General features: G+C 40.1%; 3 protein-coding genes across 3 annotated transcripts; 2 read left to right on the top strand and 1 right to left on the bottom strand.

The window, feature by feature from the left end:
- The first annotated feature begins 2,458 nt into the window (after positions 1–2,458).
- scg2a (secretogranin II a) lies at positions 2,459–7,975 on the top strand. The gene is made up of 2 exons (XM_086081365.1): positions 2,459–2,557; positions 5,004–7,975. The coding sequence occupies exon 2, from the start codon at positions 5,012–5,014 to the stop codon at positions 6,800–6,802; it is 1,791 nt and encodes a 596-aa protein (XP_085937491.1). The 5' UTR covers positions 2,459–2,557; positions 5,004–5,011; the 3' UTR covers positions 6,803–7,975.
- Positions 7,976–8,093: 118 nt separating this feature from the next.
- On the bottom strand, positions 8,094–15,867 carry ap1s3a (adaptor related protein complex 1 subunit sigma 3a). Its single transcript, XM_086080077.1, has 5 exons — positions 15,709–15,867; positions 12,859–13,037; positions 10,908–11,016; positions 8,992–9,129; positions 8,094–8,896 (listed from the first exon to the last, which is right to left on the bottom strand). The coding sequence occupies exons 1-5, from the start codon at positions 15,709–15,711 to the stop codon at positions 8,861–8,863; spliced, it is 465 nt and encodes a 154-aa protein (XP_085936203.1). The 5' UTR covers positions 15,712–15,867; the 3' UTR covers positions 8,094–8,860.
- Positions 15,037–24,834, top strand: dhrs12la (dehydrogenase/reductase 12-like a). Its single transcript, XM_086080075.1, has 11 exons — positions 15,037–15,166; positions 17,195–17,369; positions 18,788–18,921; positions 21,233–21,315; positions 21,409–21,504; positions 21,626–21,707; positions 21,790–21,851; positions 22,047–22,151; positions 22,320–22,410; positions 22,638–22,775; positions 24,113–24,834. The coding sequence occupies exons 2-11, from the start codon at positions 17,314–17,316 to the stop codon at positions 24,226–24,228; spliced, it is 963 nt and encodes a 320-aa protein (XP_085936201.1). The 5' UTR covers positions 15,037–15,166; positions 17,195–17,313; the 3' UTR covers positions 24,229–24,834.
- The last annotated feature ends 25 nt before the right edge of the window (positions 24,835–24,859 follow it).

Here is a 24,859-nt window from a genome sequence, read left to right as displayed (position 1 = left end):
TTTTAATTGCTTGAATACAAGTAGTTGGGGCTCTGGACTTCCTGCCCACTCATTAAGTGTGACATTAAGCAAAGTAAATACATCTTTTGTTGTCTTCCTGTTACTGAAAATGTGTGAGTGACCTGTTCGAATTTGAGATGTCACTCTGTGGCTTATTTACATAATAACTGTCACACTGAGTTTCTCAGCCCTTTCCCAGTGAAGTTGTTGATGGTAGCTCATTATGACTGTCCATGCATCATAAAAAATTATTTCATTGTCTTTGTGGAAATGTGTTTATTTTCCATACTCTGGCGAGTAGAAAACATTCTCATGGCAATGCCATGGCTCTGCCGCCGGGTTGTAGTGGTAGTGAAAGCCAGCCTAGCAATTGGCCCAGTTGTCTATGGGGCGGGGTTAAAAAATGTACGGATGTAAAAAACACAAACATTGTGCACAATAAAGAAAGTAAGATCACAACCACCGTCTGCTGTTAACATACTTGAGAAACGTTACAGTGCTGTATAAAGAAAAAATGTAAAATAGCCACAGGAAACAATGTTATTCAATCCAACTGCGGCCGCCTTGGACGTCCGGATTTCACGATGATATGCGCTTGGCCTCATGGGAAATGTGGTTCTTTCAAAGAAAATTAAAGTGAAAACAATACTGCTTTTGTCCAAAAGTGCCGCCATAACCAATGTAAACCAAATGTTCATTTGTGCTCATTTAAAACACTGAGCGAGCGAACACTGTTGTAAACGCTACATGATTGTGTAGATTATAAAACAACCTGCTAGCGGACGACAACGCCTTTATTATTAAGTGTTAATATTTCTCGCCATTCACAAATCCTTTGGCATTCTCGGCCATGTTGAAACTTGAAAGGTTCTCTCAACTCGGAAACTCGGGTATCAAAATAAATTCCCAGTTGTCCAGTGGAAAATATGAAATTTTCTACTCGACATCTGGTATTTACCATAATTTCGATCAGCATCAGACAACGACCAATCACAGCTCACTTGTTTTTTTAGAGCTGAGCTGTGATTGGTTGTTACCTGAGCGAGCAACTGTGATGTTATTTTCACTCGACAGCAAGTAACAAAATGGCCGCCATCTGACCAATTACAGTTTGCCTCTTTCCTGGGTTTGGTCGTGTGATGTTCGCAAGTTGAGTCGTGATTGGTTGTGGTGACATATTAACGCTAATTGACGACAAGTATACAGTACAACGTTCCCTCGCTACTTTGCAGTTCGGTTATTGCAGCACTGTTCAATTTTAAAGTGTTTTTTTTAAAGAAACCTCATAATTTACAATTATATTCATTATCCAACATATTATGGCTGACTTGATAAGGACACATTGATTCTGAAAGCTTGCCAAGATACTTGTGGTTGCTGTTTGCGAGCATTGCAAGTAGAAATTTAATCGGAAATTGTCAAAGAGCCATTTTCATCTATTTTTGTAATCCAGCTGTGAACAATCTTAAGATAGAATAAGCTTGCATGAAAAATGAGACAAGCAGGTCATTGGGGGATAGCCAGCGTTCACATCAAAGGCAGCGAGGAGGCGAATTTATGAATGAAAGTGTAAGCAACTCGCAGTGATCCATAACAGAAAAAGACTTGACAAGCTGCCAGAAATAGAGGCCACTCTGTGTGTGTGCATGCTTACAAGTAAAGGTCTCTCTCTCTCTCTCTCTCTCTCTCTCTCTCTCTCTCTCTCTCTCTCTCTCTCTCTCTCTCTCTCTCTCTCTCTCTCTCTCTCTCTCTTTTTCTTTTTTTTTTTACCACACGCACACACACACACACTGCAGTCTGCAGTCCCCCATCACCCCCCGCCCATCTGGTTCTTTGGTGGAGTCGGAACATGAGTCATCGCTGGACTTTTAACTACGTCTGTCCCTCACTGCTGCAGCAGAGCTCCAGCACATGTCAATGGCAACAGCAGTTACTATATAAAAAGAATAAACATTAATAGAAGCATTGAGAGGTCCTAAACCTCTGCCAAGGGTTCAAACGTTAAAGTTAAAAGTTTCATCCAAATCCCAGTTGTATTCGAGAGACATCAAATATTATAAGAGCCAATAACTTTTAATTTTATCTGACAGACCAAACAAAGATGTAAGCGTCTGAACATGTTAACTATTTATAAGAGGAGGGAAGCATTTACAACATAAGTGGGTGTTCAAAATAGACACAGCATTGGATAACCGTACTGTAATATAAAAAAACACACAAAAGAAGCATTTTTTTTACTTCTATGACACATTTGACCTAACAATTACAACTTCTGACTTGGTACACAAATATTGCAGGATAATATTTATCCTATTAAAACACAATGTAAACGTTGTTTGAAGTCTTGCTCCTAAATTCCAAAATAGAAGCAATTCGATTTTTGCGAGCATGAAAAAACATGCGTGCGTGTGCCTCCTGCCTTCTCTGACGTACAAGTCACGTGGTGTGTGTCTCATAGCATGGGGAGCTGTCCGCGGTGCTGAGCGCACACTCACGCTGGAGACAGAAATGATCACACCACTCAGCAAGACCGTCCACGCAAACTAAGTCCAAAAAGGTAAGAATTTCTAGTTTAGTCGTGACAAAGCTGAGCCCACACATAATTCCCATCACATGAAGAGAGTGAGACTTGGAATATTTTCTGTTTAAAGGCTTTTTGTAAGGCAGCTGAGAACCAACCTGATGCTCTGATGTTATGTTGTCTTTATTAGCATGCGTGCGTGTCTTGTTACATTATTTGGTCTTATCATCACTTAATTTGCGAATTTTTGCCGCTTTTCTGTACTTGCAAGTTTACAGTTTACACAGAATTAGCTCTTCAGACTTTCAGTTTTCGAAAACCAGTAAAAAAAAAATGTGAACATAAGATATCATGACTATTTGCTCATTTGAAATAAGTTGTTTTAAAAAGCACAGTTTTATGTCTTTACAAAGCCGGTGCGTCTGAAAGAGCGGCATTTCATACAGACGCAGGCATTACTTATTCATTCAAACTGCTGTGTGCTGGCAAATAGTGAGTGATAATTGCTGTTTAAAAGGGTTTGCGCATAAATGTGGCTTATGTGGGAACATCAGTCTTACCGGGTTGCCTTGACAACAGGGCCGTGACTCACGGTGAGCATCAATTTAACGACTAATGAGATTTGTAGGGGAGCTGAATGCGGCAGGATGTCATCGTCAGATAAGAAGCAACAGGCGGCAGCGATAGCATCACTGCAGCTCCCACCAGTCCTAATAGTACTTACGGAGGATTATTCACAAGCAGCGCGCAGAAGAAGATGAATAAATACAATATTCTCATTCAATTGCAATTTCTGCTCATTTGGAGTGACACATGACATAATGAAACTAAAGAGGTTGTTTGTATATTAAAGAAAATTGATTGTGCATTAGCTCACTGGTCTTAACATTACAACATCTGTAAATATGTTGCAAAAACTGTAATAAATAATGTTTTCACTTTCCAAATGAAAGAATCATTATCAATAAAGTACCGTGGTTGTACTTTAGTATTGGTGAACTGCACTGCATCATAGAGAGGGATAACATAGTGCAAATACATCTTCCATCGATCCATCATATAAAAAAAAAAATTCTGGCTGGGGACTTGTAGCATGTATATCAAGGTTGACTATTATCTCCTTAAACTACCAATACTGAGCGTACATACATACCTGTATAGTAAAATGACAAAACTCGGTGAAAGCTGGTTTACATGTACACAAGTAACTTAACCCTAACCATGTTTTTTAGGGGAAGTCAACCCCCCAAAAAATTATTTACAATAATAATAATAATAATATGCAGCCCCACTAGTCTAAACCCGGTATTCTAATTAATATTATATTAATGGCACGTGAATAAATCAGCAAAATTCACCCATTTTTATCCATCTCAGGCGACGGCCATTTTTTCACTTGCTGTCGACTGAAAATGACATCAAACTTGCTCAGGGCTCAAGTAGCAACCGGTGACGGCCCAGCTTGTGAACGTCACATCACCAAACTTGCTTCGTTATTGGTCATTACTTGAGACCTGAGCAACTGTGATGTCATTTTTTGTTGACAGTAAGTGGCAAAATGGCCACCACTGTGATGGATAAAAAGGGGTGAATTTTGCTTAACTCAATTACATATATTCATCAAAAATATTAATTAGTAATATTAATAAACGCCGTGTTAAGACTAGTGGGGAAGCATCCAACATACTGTAAATAAAATTTTGGGGGTGACACATATGATCTGTGATGAGGGGGTAGTCTCCTCCATGAGACTCTATTGCCCGACTATTGTGCCACATTTAAATGGAATGAAAGGAACCACGATTGAAGTATAGGGTGTAACTATTCCTACAGCAGCACAGATCTTCCACTCACGATCCACCAGCCTTGCTCATCTACAAAATTACCAACATCGGGTCTAACCCACCTCCATGCAGTTACATGTGCCATGCAGGATTTTAGCCAGTCACAAAAATAGAGCCCAGAGGAAGTAAACCCCGGCCAAAAAAATTGACAATAATATGTTCTTTGCAGCCCCATTAGTCTAAATATTTATTTTGGTTAATATTGTGCGAGTGGAATATGAGCAACAAAATCCAGCAGTTTTTATCCATATCAGAAGGCGGCCATTTTGCCACTTGCTGTCGAGTGAAAATGGCATCACAGTTAATCAGGTCTCAGGTAACGACCAATCACAGCTGAACTTCAGCAAACAGTTGAGCTGTGATTGGTCGTTGCCTGCGCAACTGTGATGTCATCTTCAGTCGACAGCAAGTGGCAAAATGGCCGCCTCCTGAGATTGATTTTGCTGCATAACTCATATTCCACAAATGTAATATTAATCTGAAATTCATGTTAAGACTAGTGAGGTCACAAAAAAAACATTATTGTCAAGAAATGTTTAAGGCTGACTTCCCCTTTAAAGTGTTTTTGAGACCATAAAACTGATTCAGTTTCATTTAATGTCAGTGCTGATTTGTGCATCTTGGAATGTCCTCCGCAGGTTTCACAATGCTGCCGTTCCCCTGCAACTCCACTAGAGGCAACCTCGTGTGTTTGGCGCAGCTTTTCTTTGTCACTCTGTGTCTCGGCTCCATTCATGGGGCTGCTCTCCGAGAGCATCGACTGCGGGACAGTGAATCAGACCCGCCCCAGTCACCTAATGCAGACATCATCAAAGCCTTGGAGTACATCGAAAGCCTCCGTCAGAGGACGGAATCACAGGAGAAGCCGCTCCTCCCCACGGGGAACGACGGTCGCCACTTGGATGATGTCCAGAAGACTCGCGCCACACTTAGACTAAAACATGACGGCGAGGAAGACGACGCGGACCAGGAGAGAAGCGAGGATAAGAGCGAGGAGCTGCTCCAAGCCGTACTCAGCACGCTCCAGCAGACCGAAAAGGCCTCCAAGCCAACTTTGCGTCATCCTTCCTCACTGGGTGGTGGCGACGTGTACCCCAAGGTGCAGAAACAACAGGGCATCATGCCTCACAAGAAGATGCCCTTAATGTTTGAGGATGATGAAGAAGGCGTGGGCGATGAAGAGGAGGAGGATGATCACGAGAACCCTTTCAAGCGCACCAACGAGAATGTGGAGGAGAAGTACACGCCTCAAAACCTTGCGACACTGCAGTCGGTCTTTGATGAACTGGACAAGTTTACCAATGAGAAGAGCGCGCGCAAACGACAGGATGAGGAGGATGACGCGGAGGAGGAAGAGGACGAAGAAGGGGAAGATCTGTTCAGTCTAAGAAACGTGGTGTACGACGACGAAGGTGAGGACCTTACAGACTGGGGTCCGCCGGAACAGAAAGGGGAGGAGGAGGAAGAGGAGGAGGAGGAGGACAAACACCAGTTGGACCGGAGCCTCGATTATGTTGATGATCAAGAAGAGGTGGATGAAGATCAAAGATATCCAGTTAGGAGGTCAGATGATCCAGACCAGGTAGACTACTACCTTCTTAAGGTGTTGGAGAAAACAGAGGAGGAAGAGCAGAAGCGAGCAATAGAAGAAGAGGAGAACAAGAGGGCTGAGAGGCGAGTAAGTCAGTACAGAGATAACATTGACCCGCGAGTTATCTATCAGCTCATTCAAATCTCCCAGAAATACCAAATTCCGCCTGAGGATCTCCTGGATATGCTCAAGATGGGAGAAACTAGTCAAAGAATGACACAAGACAGCAGAGACAAAAACAAAATCTGGAAGACGTCCCCAAAGATGGTCTACAAGATTCCTCAAAGTAAATTCTACAACAGACGTCTTCCTGCCCGAAAGAGCAGCCCCAAAAGCCTGCAGAGAGACGCCATCCTCAACATCCTGGGCTTGGGCAACACGCAGAACCGAGATCAAACTCCCGTCAGGAAGCCGTACAGGAGCCCCGCGTCACGACTTCACGCTTTGGCAGCGGGGCGCACGGGGGATGCCGCTCCCACGCAGCGACGTTTCCCTCCTAGCAAGTTGAAGGACTACGACGACACGGCAGATGGCGAGCTGGCGGCGTATCTGGCGGCTCAGATGCTGGGGCGCTATCCCGGCCCGGCGTATCGCTACGGCAAGGCCGGCCAAAAGCGGGACTGGGCGGGGCAGAGCACGGCGGGCTCGTTTGAACAGGCCATGCAGGATTATTTGGATCAAATGGACTCAGATAAAGAGCTGAATCAAAAGAGACAGTCTGAGGACGGCGAGAGGGGCGGCGACACGCAAGGCTTCGATAACGAGGCTGTGATGAAACTGATGAGTTACTTCAATCCAGAAAGTGAAGACAGTGAGAGTGAAGCCAAAGCAGGCGATGGCATATAAATCAAGTGGCAGATATATATCATGTACAGGTGCATCTCAATCAATTTTATTTCATTAGTTCAATCAAAAAGTGAAACTCAAGTGGTGTAGAGATAGGACACAGGATAACACTTTTCGGGAGGTTACATTTTGCATGGTTTCTAGATTACTAGATTTGATCCATCTCAGGGGGCAGCCATTTTGTCACATCACAGTTGCTCGGGGCTAAAGTAACAACCAATCACGGCTCAGCTTCAGAAAACAGGTGAGTCTTACCAATCGTGGCTCAGCTGGTCAGGCTCACCTGCTTTCTAAAGTGGAGCCACGATTGGTCGATTAATATTCCACATATAGTGGAATATGAGGTAAGCGGCAAAATCCAGCCATTTTTATCCTTCTCAGGAGGCGGCCATTTTCCCACTTGCTGTCGACTGAAGATGACATCAATGTTGCTCAGGTAACAACCAATCGCAGCACAGCTTCAGAAAACAGGTGAGCTGTGATTAGCCATTGCCTGAGCCCTGAGCGACTGTGATGTCATCTTCAGTTGACAGTAAGTGACAAAATGGCCGACCCCTGAGATGGATAAAAATGGGAGATTTTTGCTGTTTAATTCATATTCCACAAACACAATTATTAATGAGCTAGTTGGGCTGCATAGAACATAAAGAACATTTTGAGGTGGACTTCCCCTTTAATGTAATATTCAAATTTCTTGATATGGTGCATTTCGGCTTTTTATTAGCTGCAAAGTGCATATAATCAGCAGAAATTTTGAAATGTTTCCCTCTGTGTGTAGTGAGTTTATACGCATGTAATGAGCTACTGGAATCAATTAAGTTTTCCACAATATTCTAATTGATTGAGATGTCCCTGTATTTACATGAATATATTATTGTGTCGGTGGAGGTGGACAGAAAGAGAAAACAAAGTATTTTCCAAGATATAAACATGCAGTCAACTGTGGTTCCTCTGTAGGTTTGCTGAATGTCTTATTTATTAGCAGAAATGTGCGTGTCCTGACAATAATTTGAGTATGTTGCTCAACATCCCGTACATGTGACTCACCAGCCTTGACACACACGCACACACAATCAGTGTTGGACCCCTTAGATTCACTTGTGTTTGTTGGTAATTCTTTCTTAAATGTGGACCTATGTGACATATTTGAGGTTTAATAAAGCATTGACTTTATTTTTTCCTTACTGAGTCATGTTCTTTTTTCTCTCATCAACATAGATTTTTTTTTTAAATCACCAAACAATGAAAAGCTTTTGAGAAAATATTTATTATGAGAAGTTGAGATGTAATATTGTTACATTGAAAGCAAATTCTTAGACACAACACTCTGAAACGAATTAATATAAGACTTAAAAGGCACTTGTACTTTCATTTGTTTTCTTTAATACACTCACAGCCACAGCATTAGGAACCCCTTTATATACAAATAAGAGTGGTATCTGTTTTTGCGTGACACTGTGAGAGCAGTATCAATTTCACAAATATCCAGAGCTGACCGGAGCCTCCCTCAGCTGACAGGGTAAGAGACAACAAATCACGAGGCACATATAAACAACCACTCATACTTACTTTCACACCTGTGGACAATTTAGAGTTTTCACTTAAACCTAAGAAAGAAGCAGGACTACATGAGAGCATGAAAACACCATTTAGGAAAGCCAGAACCTCACAACTCTGAGACAGGAGTGCAACCCATTCGGCTGCCTATCACATTAAACAATATGTTGATTATTGTGTATGTAGTTCGTGGTCATGTAAAACTATAGGATAACATACTGAGAGGTTTTTATATTATTTTGTTCCTTTGAACGAGCAAAATAAGGAAACTAAACGGTACTGTACATTAGAGCTTTGCCTTCCTCTCTTCCCCAGAAATGAAACATTCTTGATTTGATTGCATTTTAAATAGAACATATATGAGCATACCTGCAAAAAAATAAAAATTAAAAAAATTAAGCAAATTTACAGTAGCACTCTTTATAGTTTATATAAATATTGCACAGATTTAACTTTTTGGTTTATGTCCTGAGATGTGAGAGGTCTCTTTCTTGTTGTGGCTCAATAAGAAGGTTTGCGCATATATTCCTCCATTGTCTGCAATCACAAAAAGCAAAAGTTACACCGAAGGTCCACATGAGTCACTTCTCTCCAAACCTACGTTCACGAGGGCGTGTGAAAGCTTACTGCACCTCCTGGAGTGCGTCAGCCTCCTGCAGAGAGACACCCACGGCCACTTTGGAGGTTTCTAGCACTTCTCCTCCCATCAAGAATTCATCCAAGATGAAATACGCCTTTTCAAAATTGAAAATAATGTCCAGCTCACACACCTGGTGAGGAAGCAAAACACAATGTACCGCATACAGCCGTAAGGGAATTGGAACGGAACTTAGTGGTTAACACTAAAAGTGGAAGTCAACCTTAAAAATGTCTTAACAATAGTATGTCAACTGTGACCTCGCTAGTCTAAACATGACATTCTGATTAACTCATTCACTGCCATTGACGGTTATAAACGTCAAATGACTGATTACTGAAACTGAAACTACAAATTACGTACATTTTTCTATTAGTTTAACTTTTTTTTCTACTTTTGTAAACAAGAGTATGAAAACCTAGGTTTTTTTTATTGCACATTTAGAACAGATGTACAATTTGTGGTTAATTGTGAGTTAACTATTGAAGTCATGCGATTAATTCAGATTTAAAAAAAATTATCGCCTGACGCCCCTAATTTTTAATAATCATCTTGTCAGGCGATTACAATTTTTAATTGTAATTAATCGCATGACTTCACTAGTTAACTCACGACTAATCACAAATTTTATATTTATTCTAAATGTACAATAAATATTTTTTTCCTAGGTTTTCATACTCTTGTTAACAAAAGTGTGTGTGGGGGGGGGTGAAACTAATAGAAATAGTTCAAATACATTTTTGACGTTTATCAATTTTAATTTTTTGCAGGTATGCTCATATATGTTCTATTTAAAACGCAATCAAATCAATAATGTTTCATTTCTGGGGAAGAGAGGAAGGCAAAGCTATAATGTACAGTACCGTTTAGTTTCCTTATTTTGCTATGGCATTCAATGGCAGTGAATGAGTTAATATGACATTTGTGGAATACTGAGTTATGAAGCAAAATTAGGTTATCCATTTTAGGGGGCGGCGGCCATTTTGCCACTTGTTGTCGACTGAAGATGACATCACAGTTGCTCAGGGCTCAGGCAACGAACAATCACAGCTCACCTGTTTTCTGAAGCTATGCTGTGATTGGTTGTTACCTGAGACCTGAGCAACATTGATGTCATCTTCAGTCGACAGCAAGTGGCAAAATGGCCGCCCCCTGAGATGGATAAAAATGGTTGGATTTTGCTGCTTAACTCATATTCATTCATATTTGGCATCTGTGGTCCTCTACCAGAAGCTGTTCACAGTATTGTGCTCTTCCGTCCAGAGATGGCGGGTATTGTTCCTGGTATCTGCTACAAATTTGTTAAGCCTTTGTATGATCACATTTGCAAACACTCACCAGTGTAAGTGAAGGGGGAATTTCAGGTACCAGGGTCGCCGCGTTGTTGAAAAAGCACTCCTAACACTTCATCTACATTGGTAATATCATCCAACCCGTCCTTCTCATCATGTCCTTTTCATCAAGGTGAGTGTCAATTCTCTTGGACGGAAAGTCGACGGATAAACGCGAGTACACCCGTTGCAAGTAATAGGCTTTGACACTGCCACAGGGGGGCGTGTTCGGGGAATAGTCACGTGACGTCCGGATCTCTATACCCAACCATTTTGTTTATATCAACATGATTACTATCCATCCATCCATTTTCTTAACCGCTTATTTCTCACAAGGGTCGCAAGGGTGCTGCAGCCTATATGATTACTAATCAAACAAAATAGTGTATTTTTGTATTATTAACCAAATCATGTCTGCTTACATAGCCATGATACATTTCCTAACTGGGTCACATGCAATAAATAAATAAAAAGATCAAAATTATGCAGATGCGCCCTGCATATACATTATGTTTTATCTGCAATGACAACACGGAGAACATTTTGTTTGGCTAAAACAACAGCATTCATCTCTACTTACATTGCCAAAGTATTTATCCAGTAGTTCGACATATCTGTGCAGCACCTCGAGGCTCAGCAGCTCATTATCTTGCTCCTCCAGACCAGTGCAGAAATAAAGGCTGGCGTACCTGCAGTGGAGGAAATTACTGTGAATATATTGGCACTACTTTGGAAAGAACAGGTTTTCCTATGTGACATATGACTCGGAAAAAGATACCTAATTATTGTAAGATGAAACATAAAATATTGTTGGACCAGTGGATGATTTACTCCCTTGTGAATTATTTGATGAAAATACACAAAGCAAAAAATAACAAATATAGGAATCCACGACAGCCTACTGTATCACTCTATTTTCCTAGGCAGTACATTTGTAGTGGGGCGCTATCTGATCTTATTTTTCATGCTAGCGCAAGACTGCCTTTGGAAGACTGCTCTCTGCCAAGATGTGCGTGCCAGTGCTGCAGAGGGAGTAAAGTCAATCTAAACTTACACCCTCTCAGACCAAGTGCTGGTGTAGGGCAGACAGCTGGTCTACTGCAATTTTTGGGGAATTTGATTGGTGCAAGGGCAGATTGATACAAACGTTGTTGTTGTAAGTAGTAGTAGTATCATAATCGTCAGCTCTATTATATTTTTTATATTATCACACTTTATATTATCCCACAAAGCTATGTGAGGGCGTGATCTCCAATTGTGCACTTCATGGGGTAGATATGCGCTCCGCCATGTCGAGATTGCCATATTACACGAAATTACCAACACAGTCCTGCAGCGCAGAGCAGAGCTAAAACACAAGCCTCACAGAATTGACACCGTTTAAAGAAATCGTGTTTTGATCACTGTTTGTAGTACATCAATAATGATTAGTTATTGCCATTAAATACAAATCCAATCAATTCCAACTCACTGGTTGCAATATTATGCATCGCATCAATTTTTGTATATTGTGCAATTAAGAGAAGAATGTAATATCTTTGTCTGAAGGCCGGACAAGCATCCATTTTAAACTTTCCAACTACAAAAGTCTGCAAACAACAAAGGACTTTTCATTGTGCTCGTACGAACATTTGTACTTGTGGAACTGTGAACACAATACACACAGAGGATCATTGTTGTACCAGTGACAAACATCATATCCAACAGCTATTAGCAATGTTGCAAACCTAATACAGTCATATTTAGCAGCTACAGTTAGGCAGACACACACACATAATTGTACACTTACATGTCTTTTTTTTTATTTTTTATGTTTTGATGCTATTACAGCATTCGTTTTCAAATGGGGTGGGCTGTGCAATGGTTTTTGGTATTTATTTATTTTTTACAAAGATGTTTTTTTTTTGCTCGATAAGAATTAAGTGTAATTGCACATCCACTACAGTAGGTGGCAGCCACGCTCTCCTTGTTTTAGTGTGCAAAGAGTATTAGCTTATCTGCAGACGTCTACTTCCAACAATTTTATAGACATTTTATAAGCAGGCAGATAAAAACGATATTGCCACCGACAACCGCTCTCCTCTCTCTAACTCGAAGAGTTTTGTAGTACCGAGACTGACCTGTGAGAGTCAGTTGTGAAACTCTTCATCATGCGTCTCTCTCTGTACAGTATTATACTTCCTCCAGGTGGCCAAAAAATGCACACCAAAAGGAGCGTGGATGTGGCAAAAACTCTTTAATGTCTTGCATTCTATTTCATTATTGTAATGTATGTATATTTTCATGAAGTACAATAATAAAGATGCAATTTTCCTTTGATAAAAAAAAAAAGTGGTTGTTTGTTGTGGCTGGAAAGGATCAATGGCATTTCCATAAAACTTTTTCAAAAAGAAAAGATTATTTGTGAGTGTTTTATGTTACAAGCATTGTCACTGGAAAAATTGAACCCTTATCTCAAGGCACCGCCTTACTGGGTACAAAGGGAAAATGCTAGGTGAAATAAACAGTTGCCACATTTCATACACACAAACCTCTTATAGACAATCTTGAGGTCTCTCCAATGTAGGAAGTTGCACGAGCGCGGCGTGCCGGCCAACACAATCATCATCATGTCCCGGATCACCTTCCTCTTCTCCCGATCTGTTAATGGTGTGAACCACTTCTGCAGGCGTAACTTTCCCTGCTTGCTAAACAGCAGCAAGAAGCGAATCTGCAGAGGGCATAAGAGGGAACAAAATGTTAAAGCAAAGACTCATCAGGCAGTATAATTAAGCTCTGCTGAGTTTAAACAGTTGCATACAGTGATTACGACAAAGTATATGAATCACAAATAGTAGTTAATGGGTAGCTTTTGAACAGACATAATTGTGAACAAAATTGTTGGTCATAAAAGTAAGAACAGAAAGAAAAAAATGATTGTCACAATGTGGGGGTGTGAGGGATTATGGACCCAAACGAAAGCAAGCGCGGCGATCAGACAGAGGAACAGAGTAACGTGGTGAGTTTATTGAATGGAAATCATAAGGTGAGCAGGAAATTGGGAGACTACTTGACTAGTTGTGGCTGGGAAGACTTAGCTGAACTGAGACGACATAACACACAACATGTCACATGTAACATCAACAATGCACCGACTGGACAAACACAACAGACTAAAACCCCGTCCAGATGGAAGGAAAGCCGGCTTCGTTCCTCAAACAAATCTCGTACACACAGAAGCATTTCAAGACCTGTGTGTGTCCAAAAGAAAACGCTGAAGTTGTTTATCGGCTGTAATGTGAATGCCAAGTCTGGAGTGGCGCTGTAGCACAGCCACTGGGAGTTAACGGAAAGCGTAGAAGAAGAATCAGTGAAGAAGACGAACACGTTAAACCCCCTAACTTCATTGGAATCTACAGAACAAACATGACTTTGCATGTATCAAAACATGAAAAAGACGAAGACAGGAGAAGTGACAACGGCGGGTGACTCAAGTGCATCGCTTGTTGAACGTGGGAATAAAGAAGCAAAATATGTTGCTGCAAAAACATAAGCAAGCTAAGGAGGCTGCGCAAAACGACTACGACACGGCTATCCGCCATTGTTGTTGACAGACTGACGGTTCGCGCGGAGTCACGCGAGAATTGGCGCATACGTCATCAATCTGCGACAATGCGTCGTCATCAAGCTGCGACCATTACGTCATCACTGGAGGAGTATCCTGCATATGGTGTCCAGACGGATGCGTACGAGCCGCGTTTTGAAATCTTTCCACTCTAGAGCCCGGTTTCAAAAGTGATCGGTTTCAAGCGCCGAAACGGCGCCGTCATGTGGAGAAACGGCCTAAACAGTAAGAAACTTGTGAGGATACATTGAAACTGGCTTTTGTGTGGACGGGGCCTAAATACACTAACACTAATAAGCTAATGAGCCACACCTGGGGAAACACAAGTGGCTGAGGGCACTGATTGGTCTCTCACACACACACACACTGGGAAGGGAAGACACACACATGGACATGGTTAGACATAACGAGACAAGGGAAGAAACCAGGAACACATGATAAAAACACCAACCACAGACAAAAACAAGAACACCCAAAACGTAAATAAAAACCCAACCCCACAGAACCAAAACATGACTCAATAATGAAAATGATATGAGAAAATAAACAATGAAAATCATAATTGCTTTTGAATTGTGGTTCAACAGAATTATTTGAAAAATTAAAAAATAAATCATGAAACAGACCAGGACAAAAATGAATCTACCCTAAGAATGATTGAAAAGAATGTGACCATCAAGACATCAACCAAGGTGTGTCATTATGTGTCTTTAAACTTGTAAGAAGTCAGTGGACCTATTCAAAGGGTGACTCGTAGTCGTTGTGCAATTTGGTGACATAGTGTGTAAACACACTAAACATGGACCAGAGGGTGCGAGGGAAAGAGTTGTCTCAGAAAATCAGAAATAAAATTATAGACAAGCACAGGCAAAGGCTATACAACCAACACCAACCAGCTTGATGTTCCTGTGACAACACAGGCACATATTATTCAGATATTTACGATCCACGAGAATGTAGCCAACCTGGACATGGCCACAAGTTGACAAATTGAAGAGCTGACTAATATGAATGGAAACAAAAAGCCCATAACAACCTCCAAAGAATTGAATGGTGAACTACAAGTTCAAGGTACATCAGTGTAAGATTGCACCATAGTTGTTAGAGCCAAAGTGGACTTCATTGGACACGACCACGGAAGACACCACTGTTGAAAATTAATCATTAAAAAGAACGCCAAACTGCCTGTTGTCAAGCCCCAACGCTTCTGGGAGCATGTCCTAAGGACAGATGAGGTAAAACCGCAACTTTTTGGTAAGGCACATCAGCACATAGATGCAAAAAGGAAACATACCAACAAAAGAACAATGTCCCTACTGTGAAATATGTTTCCTTTTAGAATTATAATATAAAGAGTTATAATAACAAATTTGTCGGCGAGTCACCCTTTTAGTACAAAGTCATAAAAGACTTCCTCTTCAAAGCTGTTCATTGTAAACTACCTGTTGGTGACCTCTGACCTACTAAATGGCAAGCAGTGCCACCATTGCAATATTGAACCACAATAAATGGGTGATTACAGAAGGCACTTTGCCCTGAGGTGCATCTGCAAGCACTTACCTCAAGATAAGCCGGCTTATGTAGAAAAAGAGTAACAACCATTTTGTACCGATCAGCCAACAGTTTTGCTTAGGAGACTCATTTTAAATGCATTTGAAGCTTTTTTGTAGGATCAGAATCTTTATTGTCATTGAGCAATGTATAGTGAGTAACCACCTTAACTTTAAAAGATAACTGTATTATTGCACAAAGAAGAACCCGAGCAGCAAAGACTCACCATCTTGTCCAAGAATCTTGCTCAGGATCATGAGATTTGTAAACACTACAGGAGTAAGAAACAAAATGTCCTTATGGACGGGTAAAGTGCTCCTGCTGCGCTCCGGCTTCTCACATTGTGCATCACACCTTCGCCACACCTACACGCAAACGCACGCGCACACAGTCAGTGAGTGAGTGAGTAAGAGGGAAAGAGAGAGAGGGGGTGTTGTGCATTTTTATAGCCTACTTTAAAGCAGAGGTGTCAAAAGTATTCATGTTCAATACTCAAATAGAACTACAGATATTAGGATTTAACTGAATTCAAGTTGAAGTATCAACATGAGATTTAAGAAAACATCAGGGTTTTGAGATATTGCAATTTTTTTTAAAGTTTGACCTATAAAAACTTACGCATTACAGATTATACCATGTTTTGTAGCTACGTTTCCAAATATCAAAAATCCACCTGCATTCTAAAAAGATAATTGTTGAGCAACTTAATTGAGTTTCTTCAAGTGATAACACACGATTGAATTAAGTTAATCCATGTTAATATAAATTTAATGAACTCAAGTGATCAAACTTAATGAGCTCATAATTATTTAAACTTAATATATTAAAAAAGTGTATTGCATTTACTTGAAAAAAAACAACTCCTGTTTTTCTGACTAATTTTTGGGGGGGAGCTTTGTTTTTTTGAGTATTTTTTATTTGTATTTTCTGTTTTTCAAAATATTTTTTTCTATTTAAAAACAGGCTGGAATTTTATTTTCTTCAAAAAAACAAGGTTGATGGTGAATATATCGTGTCTTTGACAGCCTAAAAACCAACAGATTCTGGTATTCAGAAAATCTCTGTCTAATCTCTGTAATCATTTTATGAATTTAGCAATGTTTGTTACACAGTTTGCAATGTTAGCAAAGCTATGGTAGCATGTTTTGAAAGCATAAAAGACAAGCCAATGCTAGCTATCTCTTAGCATGATTTTTTACCCCCTCAATGTGAGTATGTATGCATAATTGTTTTCATTGTGCCAAGTTATAACATTTTTGGGGGGGCAAACTTTCTTTATTGAAAGACATTTAACAAATGACATGCACAGAGGTCATGCTCACAAAGATATTTTTTCCCCACAAACTTTTCATTGGGCTAAGTTTAAAAATAGTTTTTGTGCAATTGACAGTCATAATTAATTTTACTTCAGGACAGGACTTGAATCAACATTTTTACTAGTCCGTACTTCGACTACGTTTGCCATCTCTGCTGGGCAAAACTAAACCAAAACTAAACGAAACTAAACGAAACTAAACGAAACTAAACGAAACTAAACGAAATAAAACTAAACGAAACTAAACGAAATAAAACTAAACTAAATAAAATAAAATAAATAAAACTAAACTAAATATAACTAAACTAAATAAAACTAAACTAAATAAAACTAAACAAAAATCCACTTGGAGCAAGTTAGTGAATGAATGAATTGCTGTCCCTTTGCCTACCACTAGTAGGCCGAAGGTGTTGTTGGCCCAGCAGGCTGCTCGGCTCCACGTGGTGTCCGAGCGCAGCTAAAAAGAGCAGCGAAGAGGGGAGAACGTCCTGATGCTTCCAGACTCAGAGCGCCACCATGTCACTGTACCGCAACTTGGCCTGGTTCCTCAAGGGGATGACAGAGTTCACCAGGTATGAATGATCACTATCTTTCTTTATTTATTTTTACAGAATATAATATACAGTTAAATTTTGTTGAATCCTATTACAATGATGCTCTTTGTTTTTGTCTGTACTTAGCATCTAGATGTTTACAGTGCAGTACAGTACAATAATAGTACTGTAGGTATGCTGAATGTGTGGATTTTTACTTTCTATCTCTCTATCTATCTATCTATCTATCTATCTATCTATCTATCTATCTATCTATCTATCTATCTATCTATCTATCTATCTATCTATCTATCTATCTATCTATCTATCTATCTATCTATCTATCTATCTATCTATCTATCTATCTATCTATCTATCTATCTATCTGGTAGGCTTTGTGCCCATGATTTGACACTATTTTCTGATTGTGAAAATTGAAGTGTAGTATTTTGGGTGGGCCATTTTATTTTGGCTTGAGTTACATGTAAATTAAATAAAAATGTGTTAATTTTTTTGTTGTTGTCAGTATTATACTTTGTATAAATTAATCGGCCTCATCTTTAAATGAGATATTTGTTTCCATAGATGGTGTGAGAACATATTAAAACGTTTCGAGACATAGCGAAAGGTTAAGAAGTATTGATATAAAAGATGAAGTCATAAAACGGTTGACATGTTTATGATATGACTACGGCCTCCTACATTGATATTTGGCTTAAATTGCTATCAAATATGTAGGCAATACATTACATATAGATTGTAGATGAAGTGACAGAAACTGACACCAACTGTAAGTTGATGTTCTCGTGTAGGCAAAGTATTTCTGGTAAGCCAGTCTCAATGTTTTAACATGATTCAGACAATATTAAGAAACACCGTCACCTATATATTGTTGCATGTCCCAATACATATGTCCATCTGATTAAATACAGTCAATCAGAGGCTTTCCTCATTAGTATACAGTGAGGCGAGTTTTCTGAAAAGGTGCTTTTGTGATTGTTTCCCTTCTCCCCTTTGTTCTGTGTTGTTGCTTCTCCAACAGAGCGACCCGCTCTGTGCCTGCACTAATAGCTCTCTGCATGACACCACCGAACAGAGCGGGTATTTAGCCACGCTCTCACTTGGCCTTGTGCGGCCTTCCACAACAATAGCGTCCAGGACAATGCTTACCACACACACTTTCAAACGCATACTCCGATCCTGTTGTCAGCCGCCCTCCAACAATTCTTGCCACATCCGCTGCCAGGCACAATCTCTCACTCGTATGTACAGTAAAATTGCGAGGCACAACAGTGTGCCACGTCTGCCCATTGACCTCCTTGATCTGAACACACCCGCTTTCTCTCTCACTGTCACATGAGGTCAGCTGAGTTCCAGCGCGAGACCAGTTGAAGCTGATTTGAATTTACCCATGGACAGACCTGTGATGCAGAATTGTCCTTGTTGATTCTCCACAGGAACGCCTTCTTGTCAGCTTCCAAGCGCTTTGTGGAGAAGGACCTGGAGGTTTCTTTGGCAGGACGCTCCTTCATGATAACCGGAGCCAACAGTGGCATCGGGAAAGCCACGGCGATGGCTGTTGCTAGGAGAGGTACAAGCCCCTTTTAGCATTTGTTCTGTTATTAGAATGCAAGCAGACCACACACAACGGGCCCCATCTTTGTTCCCAGTCAAGTGGAAAGCGCCTTATAATGCGCATGAGAGGATTCATTTTTTTTCGTAGACTTTGCGCATGGTAGAATTGGGCGATGGATCTAAGCCTTGAAATTCTGACGTGACATTACAAATAGAAAATAGACTCATTGGGGTCTGCACATGACATTGGCAGGTAAACTGCAAGATCAGAGGATGTAGTCGGCTGCACATGTGACATCCGTGTGTGAGCCCCCGCAATAGCCGCGTGGTTTGGGTGGTGCTATTAACTCATTCACTCCCATTGACGCCTATAAACGTAAAAAAATAATTGTAACTATTTCTACTAGTTTAACTCTTTTTTTTTCACTTTTGTTAACAAGAGTATGAAATCCTAGACTTTTTTTTTTAAATAATCTTTTCTTTTTAATGAAAAGATTATTAAAATTACAGGCGTCAGGCGATTATTTTTTTTTATTGTTATTAATCGCATGACTTCAATAGTCAACTCAACGATTAATCACAAATTTTAAATCTGTTCTAAATGTACAATATTTTTTTTCTAGGTTTTCATACTCTTGTTAACAAAAGTGGGAAAAAAATGTGAAACTAATAGAAATAGTTCACATGAATTTTTTACGTCTATAGCCGTCAATGGCAGTGAATGAGTTCAAATGAATTGACTTCTACAGTGATTCAGAGCGTCTGTGCCACGCTGGTGCCATATTTCTGAATGAAATACAGTCGATGACATCCACCAGACATGACCGCGGAGCGCTGAATCGGTCTGCTTGCACATCGATCAAATCCACCAAAATCACATTACACCACCTGCGCCACTAGTTAGTCCTGGTTTTACCAAGTTGGAGGTACGCCAGGGCGTGAGGCAACTCGGTGCCTCAGAACGCCCAGGGAGGCATTGGGCATCTGCCAAATTCACTAACACATCAAACTGGCACAAAAATTAAGATGTGCCCGTTTTTAGGCCGAGCGCCGTCTACTCTCTGTTACCAAATTGCCAGATGTGCTTGGGGCATGGCAGCTGTTTCCGCTGGAATGCCTAGAGAGGCGCTATGAGGTCCCAAACCCACTGTTTGACATGGTTAACAGTTTTACGGTGAACAGGATCCATAGAATTATGGCATTTTATAGCAATTATGGCATATTATAGCAATACATTTTGGATGAATGTTGAAAGAGTATCTTGAGAAGTTATGTTACAGATATGCTTTTATATTTAAAAGAAAAACAAATGAAAGAAAAGGAAAAAAATCACTGCAACTGATTGCCGACCGGTTCAGGCTGTACCGTGTCTCTAACTCCAAAGTAACCCGTGACCCTAATGAGGACAAGCAGTACGGAAAATTGATGGATGTTCAATTATTCATTATTCTATATCTGACAATTTAGGGGCCCTAAGTGTCCGCCTGGCAGTCTAGTCTAGAATGGAGCATTCTAATCAACTGCACTTAATTTCGAACATTGGGTATAGAATGAGAACATTGAATATGTTGTAATTGTATTAAATATTTTGCCCACTAAACATTTTTGTCAGACTGTAAAAACAATCAGGGGTGTGCTGATACATTTGGAGGACCAGGTTGGAAAGTTGAAATAGGGGCACATTAACTCATTCACTGCCATTGACGGCTATAGACGTCAAAAATTCATTTGAACTATTTCTATGAGTTTAATCCCCCCCCCCCACTTTTGTTAACAAGAGTATGAAAACCTAGAAAAAAATGTATTGTACATTTAGAACAGATATTTTAAAAAACGATTGAAGTCATGCGATTAATTACAATTAAAAAATGTAATCGACGCCTCAATTTTTTTTTGAATATTTTCTTTTTTGTTTAATTACTTAATTATTTAAATTCAAGATTCAAATGAATTTTTTGACGTCTATAGCCGTCAATGGCAGTGAATGAGTTAATTTTATTATTTTTTCTTGGAATCAATATAAATGTAACTTGTGATCAAAATGCTTATTTGTGGACATTCAATATCCATTTTTAGCTAGCTAGGTAGGTAAACTAATTCGAGAGTTCCTTTTATGGAAATAGTAACTACAAAGAGAGTCTGAAAAATATGTCATTGATGAGAACAGACACTAGTTTTTTGGGGGATACCAGGCAATGAGGTCTCCAGCAAGAGCGTGCGACATTTGCTTACCGTGAAAGTTGTTCATGTGAATTTATTCCATTTAATTTAATAGCTTTTAATGCTGTTTATTAAAAGACACTGTTGAGCAATGAAGTTTCCCACAGGTGGAACCATTCACGTGGTGTGCAGGAACAAGGACAAGGCTGAGGAGGCGAGAGCTGAACTTGTCAAGGAGACAGGAAATAAAGTACAGTATAGTGAAAGTTTGTGTTTCTCCAGACATTTTCAAAAAATAAATAAAGACATAGAAAAGCTTCATGTAGAATGAATATCATCCCAGGAGATCTACGTGCACATCCTGGATCTATCTGAGACCAAGAAGGTCTGGGAGTTTGCTGAGGCCTTCAAGAGAAAGTACAAGGCTCTAAATGTTCTGGTGAGAAAATATGATGATCATGATGATGAATCATATGTTCATTTTCTACTTAAAATGATCACACTTTGATCTTAACGTCACATCCGTGCAGTGTTACTAGCTCTTGATTGATCATGTGTAGATTAATAACGCAGGCTCCATCATGAGTGAGCGGGAAGTGAACGCAGAAGGTCTTGAGAAGGGCTTTGCCACCAATGTCCTCGGTGAGTCGCATGTCAAGGTCAGCGACTGGAAGGGAGACTACTGTCAGTGCAGTGGATCTCTTCAACCTTGTTTCTCTTGCAGGGGTTTACATTCTCACCAAGAGTCTCATTCCTTTGCTGGAGAAGAGCGCGGATCCCAGAGTGGTGAGAAGTGCGAATTCAAAAAGGAAGAACTTGGTTCACCTAAATAAAAAATAATAGTATAAAAATAAAGAAGCCAACACGTTGAACCTTGGTCTCATCAGACCGCAACACATTGTCAACAAGCTCTTGAGAATCTCTGATCAGGTCATCTAACAAATCCATCGTCATTTTCTGGCATGATTCCTCCTTGTGCAGATCACTCTGTCATCAGGCGGGATGTTGGTGCAGAAGCTCAGGATAGGTAACCTGCAGTCCGAGAGGGGCCGCTATGATGGGTCCATGGTCTACGCCCAACACAAGGTGCGACCAGCGCTGGCAGAACTGTAAAAAAAATACCAGAATTGTTCAATATTTTTGGTCACCTCAATTAGAGGCAAAAAGGTCGCAACAGCAGGCCTGTTGATGCTGAACAGTTTGAAAAATGTGGTACTTCCATAATGATGGTATTTCTGCTTGTGTGTCTTGCAGAGGCAGCAGGTGGTGATGGCGGAGCAGCTTGCAAAGATTCACCCAAGCGTCCACTTCTCTGTCATGCATCCCGGCTGGGTGGACACTCCGGGTACATCAAGTCTTTATTACAATGGATATAAAAAGTCTTCACACCCCTGACCCCCCAAAAAATTCAGTGCTGTACTGTGGTCATATTTCAAGAAGGGGAGGCGGCAACAGCTTTTTCTCGCGATTTGTTTCCTCAAACGATGCTAATTAGTTCTGCCACAGGTGTATTGTTTTAAATCGATTTGTCTGATTAAACGTTATAATGAAAATATTTTGTGTTTGTATCAGCGGTGGCGAACGCCATGCCTGACTTCCACCGCTCTATGAAGAGCAACCTGCGGACTCCAGAGCAGGGTGCCGACACTGTGGTGTGGCTGGCTGTGTCTGAGGCTGCTGCGGCCAACCCCAGCGGACGCTTCTATCAGGGTATGGCAACTGGGTATCCAACTAATGGCAGTGAATAGGGATGTAACAGTAATGGCAATATGGTCATTTTGCGATATTAATAAAATTGCCACGATATGGTTGTCGTCATGTCACAATATTAAAAGCAGCACATCTCTCTCTCTCTCTGTATCTCTCTCTGTATCTCTCTCTGTATCTCTCTCTCTCTCCTTTCCTACCTCTCTCTCTCTCTCCCTTCCTACCTCTCTCACTCTCTCTCTCTGTATCTCTCTCTCTCACACTCTCTCTCTCTCCCTCAATTTATATTTCTCTCTCTCTCTCCCTTCCTACCTCTCCCTCTCTCTCTCCCTTCCTACCTCTCTTACTCTCTCTCTTTCTCCCTCTCTCACACTCTCTCTCTCCCTCAATTTATATTTCTCTCTCTCTCTCCCTCAATTTATATTTCTCTCTCTCTCTCTCCCTTCCTACCTCTCCCTCTTTCTCCCCCCCCCCATGTGGCATTGGGGTGTCAAATAAATAAATATTATTGGAACTTGAGTATTTCAAAGCAGTATAGTTGCTCTTGCGTTGAAATGTTATTAAAGTTGATTTCAGCTGTTTAAAAGTGAAACTATAAATGAATGGTTTCATGCTTCTAGTCTTTTTTTTCCCCTAATGTCCATCTTAACAAAAATCTATATTATATATATATATATATATATATTTTTTTTTTTTTTTTTTACTATTTGAGTATTTTATATAATATATTCAGATATTCTTTTAATCTTATTACAGTATTATTTTCTTATGTATTTTACTATGGATATAAAATAAAATGTATGGTAGTAGCAACACGGCCTATATCTTGCTCATGCAGTCAAAGCAAACCATCTAATAGATTACATGGGTAGGAAAAGCGTATTACTTAAAACAAACAAAATGTGCATCAGCAAAAGTAAACATTACCCTATAAAGCCATTCAAATCATATTAAATACAAGACATTTTGAGCCCATTGTGACCGGATGTATCAAATATGACACAAATCAAAAGTCATATGTGGAAGTTGATTTAAAAATGTTGCTGTTGTTTGTTCAAAAGGACCAATAAATATTCTATTACAAAGAACTAGAATGTTCTCTTATATATTTCTTTATAGGGTTAAATAGACATATTGCTGTACAGTGCACATCTATGTAATGCTTTTAAACTATAGAAGTGTAATGACCATACCACATGGGCTTACAATTTAGGCAAGACAATTCCCGTCTCTTCTCCAACTTTGCTATTCAGACAGGTGCAGTTGTACTATGTGAACTGCAGAAACTTTTACTGTCCCCTCCAAAATACAAAAAAAAATGGTTTTTTTTTTTCACACAGACCGCAGGATGGTGGCCACCCACCTGCCACTGGCTTGGACCCACAGCTCCCCGCTGGAGGAGCAGAAGCTCATATCTGCACTGGATGACTTGGCCAAGATGTTCCAACCACATTAAGGGTCAAGGAGGGCACAAGTGTACACTCACCAGTACCACCAGTAATACTCATCAAACTTGCAACCAGTGGCCCACCTCTCCCATTCATGCATAATATTAAGACAGCCTTCATAAGCCACATTAAACATGAATTGCTTTTTAATGAAGAAATAACTTATTTGGCTTGACTTTTGTGTTATAAAGTGTAAAACTGTTACTAAATGAGTGATGTTTTCAGTAACTTACTTAGAGAGAGCATTCAGAGTTTCTCGCACACTCTTTCGAACTGTGACTTTTTGAAAGCTGTCAATCAGATGGGAATCTGATCAGACCAAAGTCTCAGCCACTATTTGTTCATAGACCTCAGCTATGGGTTCAACCTCGTTCTTGTGTCTAGTTGATATGTGTAACTAACAGATGTGTATCTTGTTTGCCGTCTTGCTGTGTTGCAGGTTGAATTCAAGCTGGAGTCAAAAGTGCTCTCTCTAGTCCACAAATGCAACACAAGCACAATATATGTATTCATGAATAGTAACTAGCCAGCACATTTGACAACAAGCTCTCTACTGACGTGATTTAAATTTGTAAATGCATTCTCAAATAAAATGACAAAAATTGGGGGGGAAATTGAGTGATTTCTGATTCTCAAAAT

Source organism: Leptonotus elevatus, chromosome 7 (assembly GCF_054856555.1).
Source record: "Leptonotus elevatus isolate MCC_2025b chromosome 7, RoL_Lele_1.0, whole genome shotgun sequence".
In the NCBI taxonomy this organism is placed as follows: Eukaryota; Metazoa; Chordata; class Actinopteri; order Syngnathiformes; family Syngnathidae; genus Leptonotus; species Leptonotus elevatus.
The sequence above is the reverse complement of the archived record's forward strand: the minus strand, read 5'-3'. Positions and strand labels throughout refer to the sequence as shown.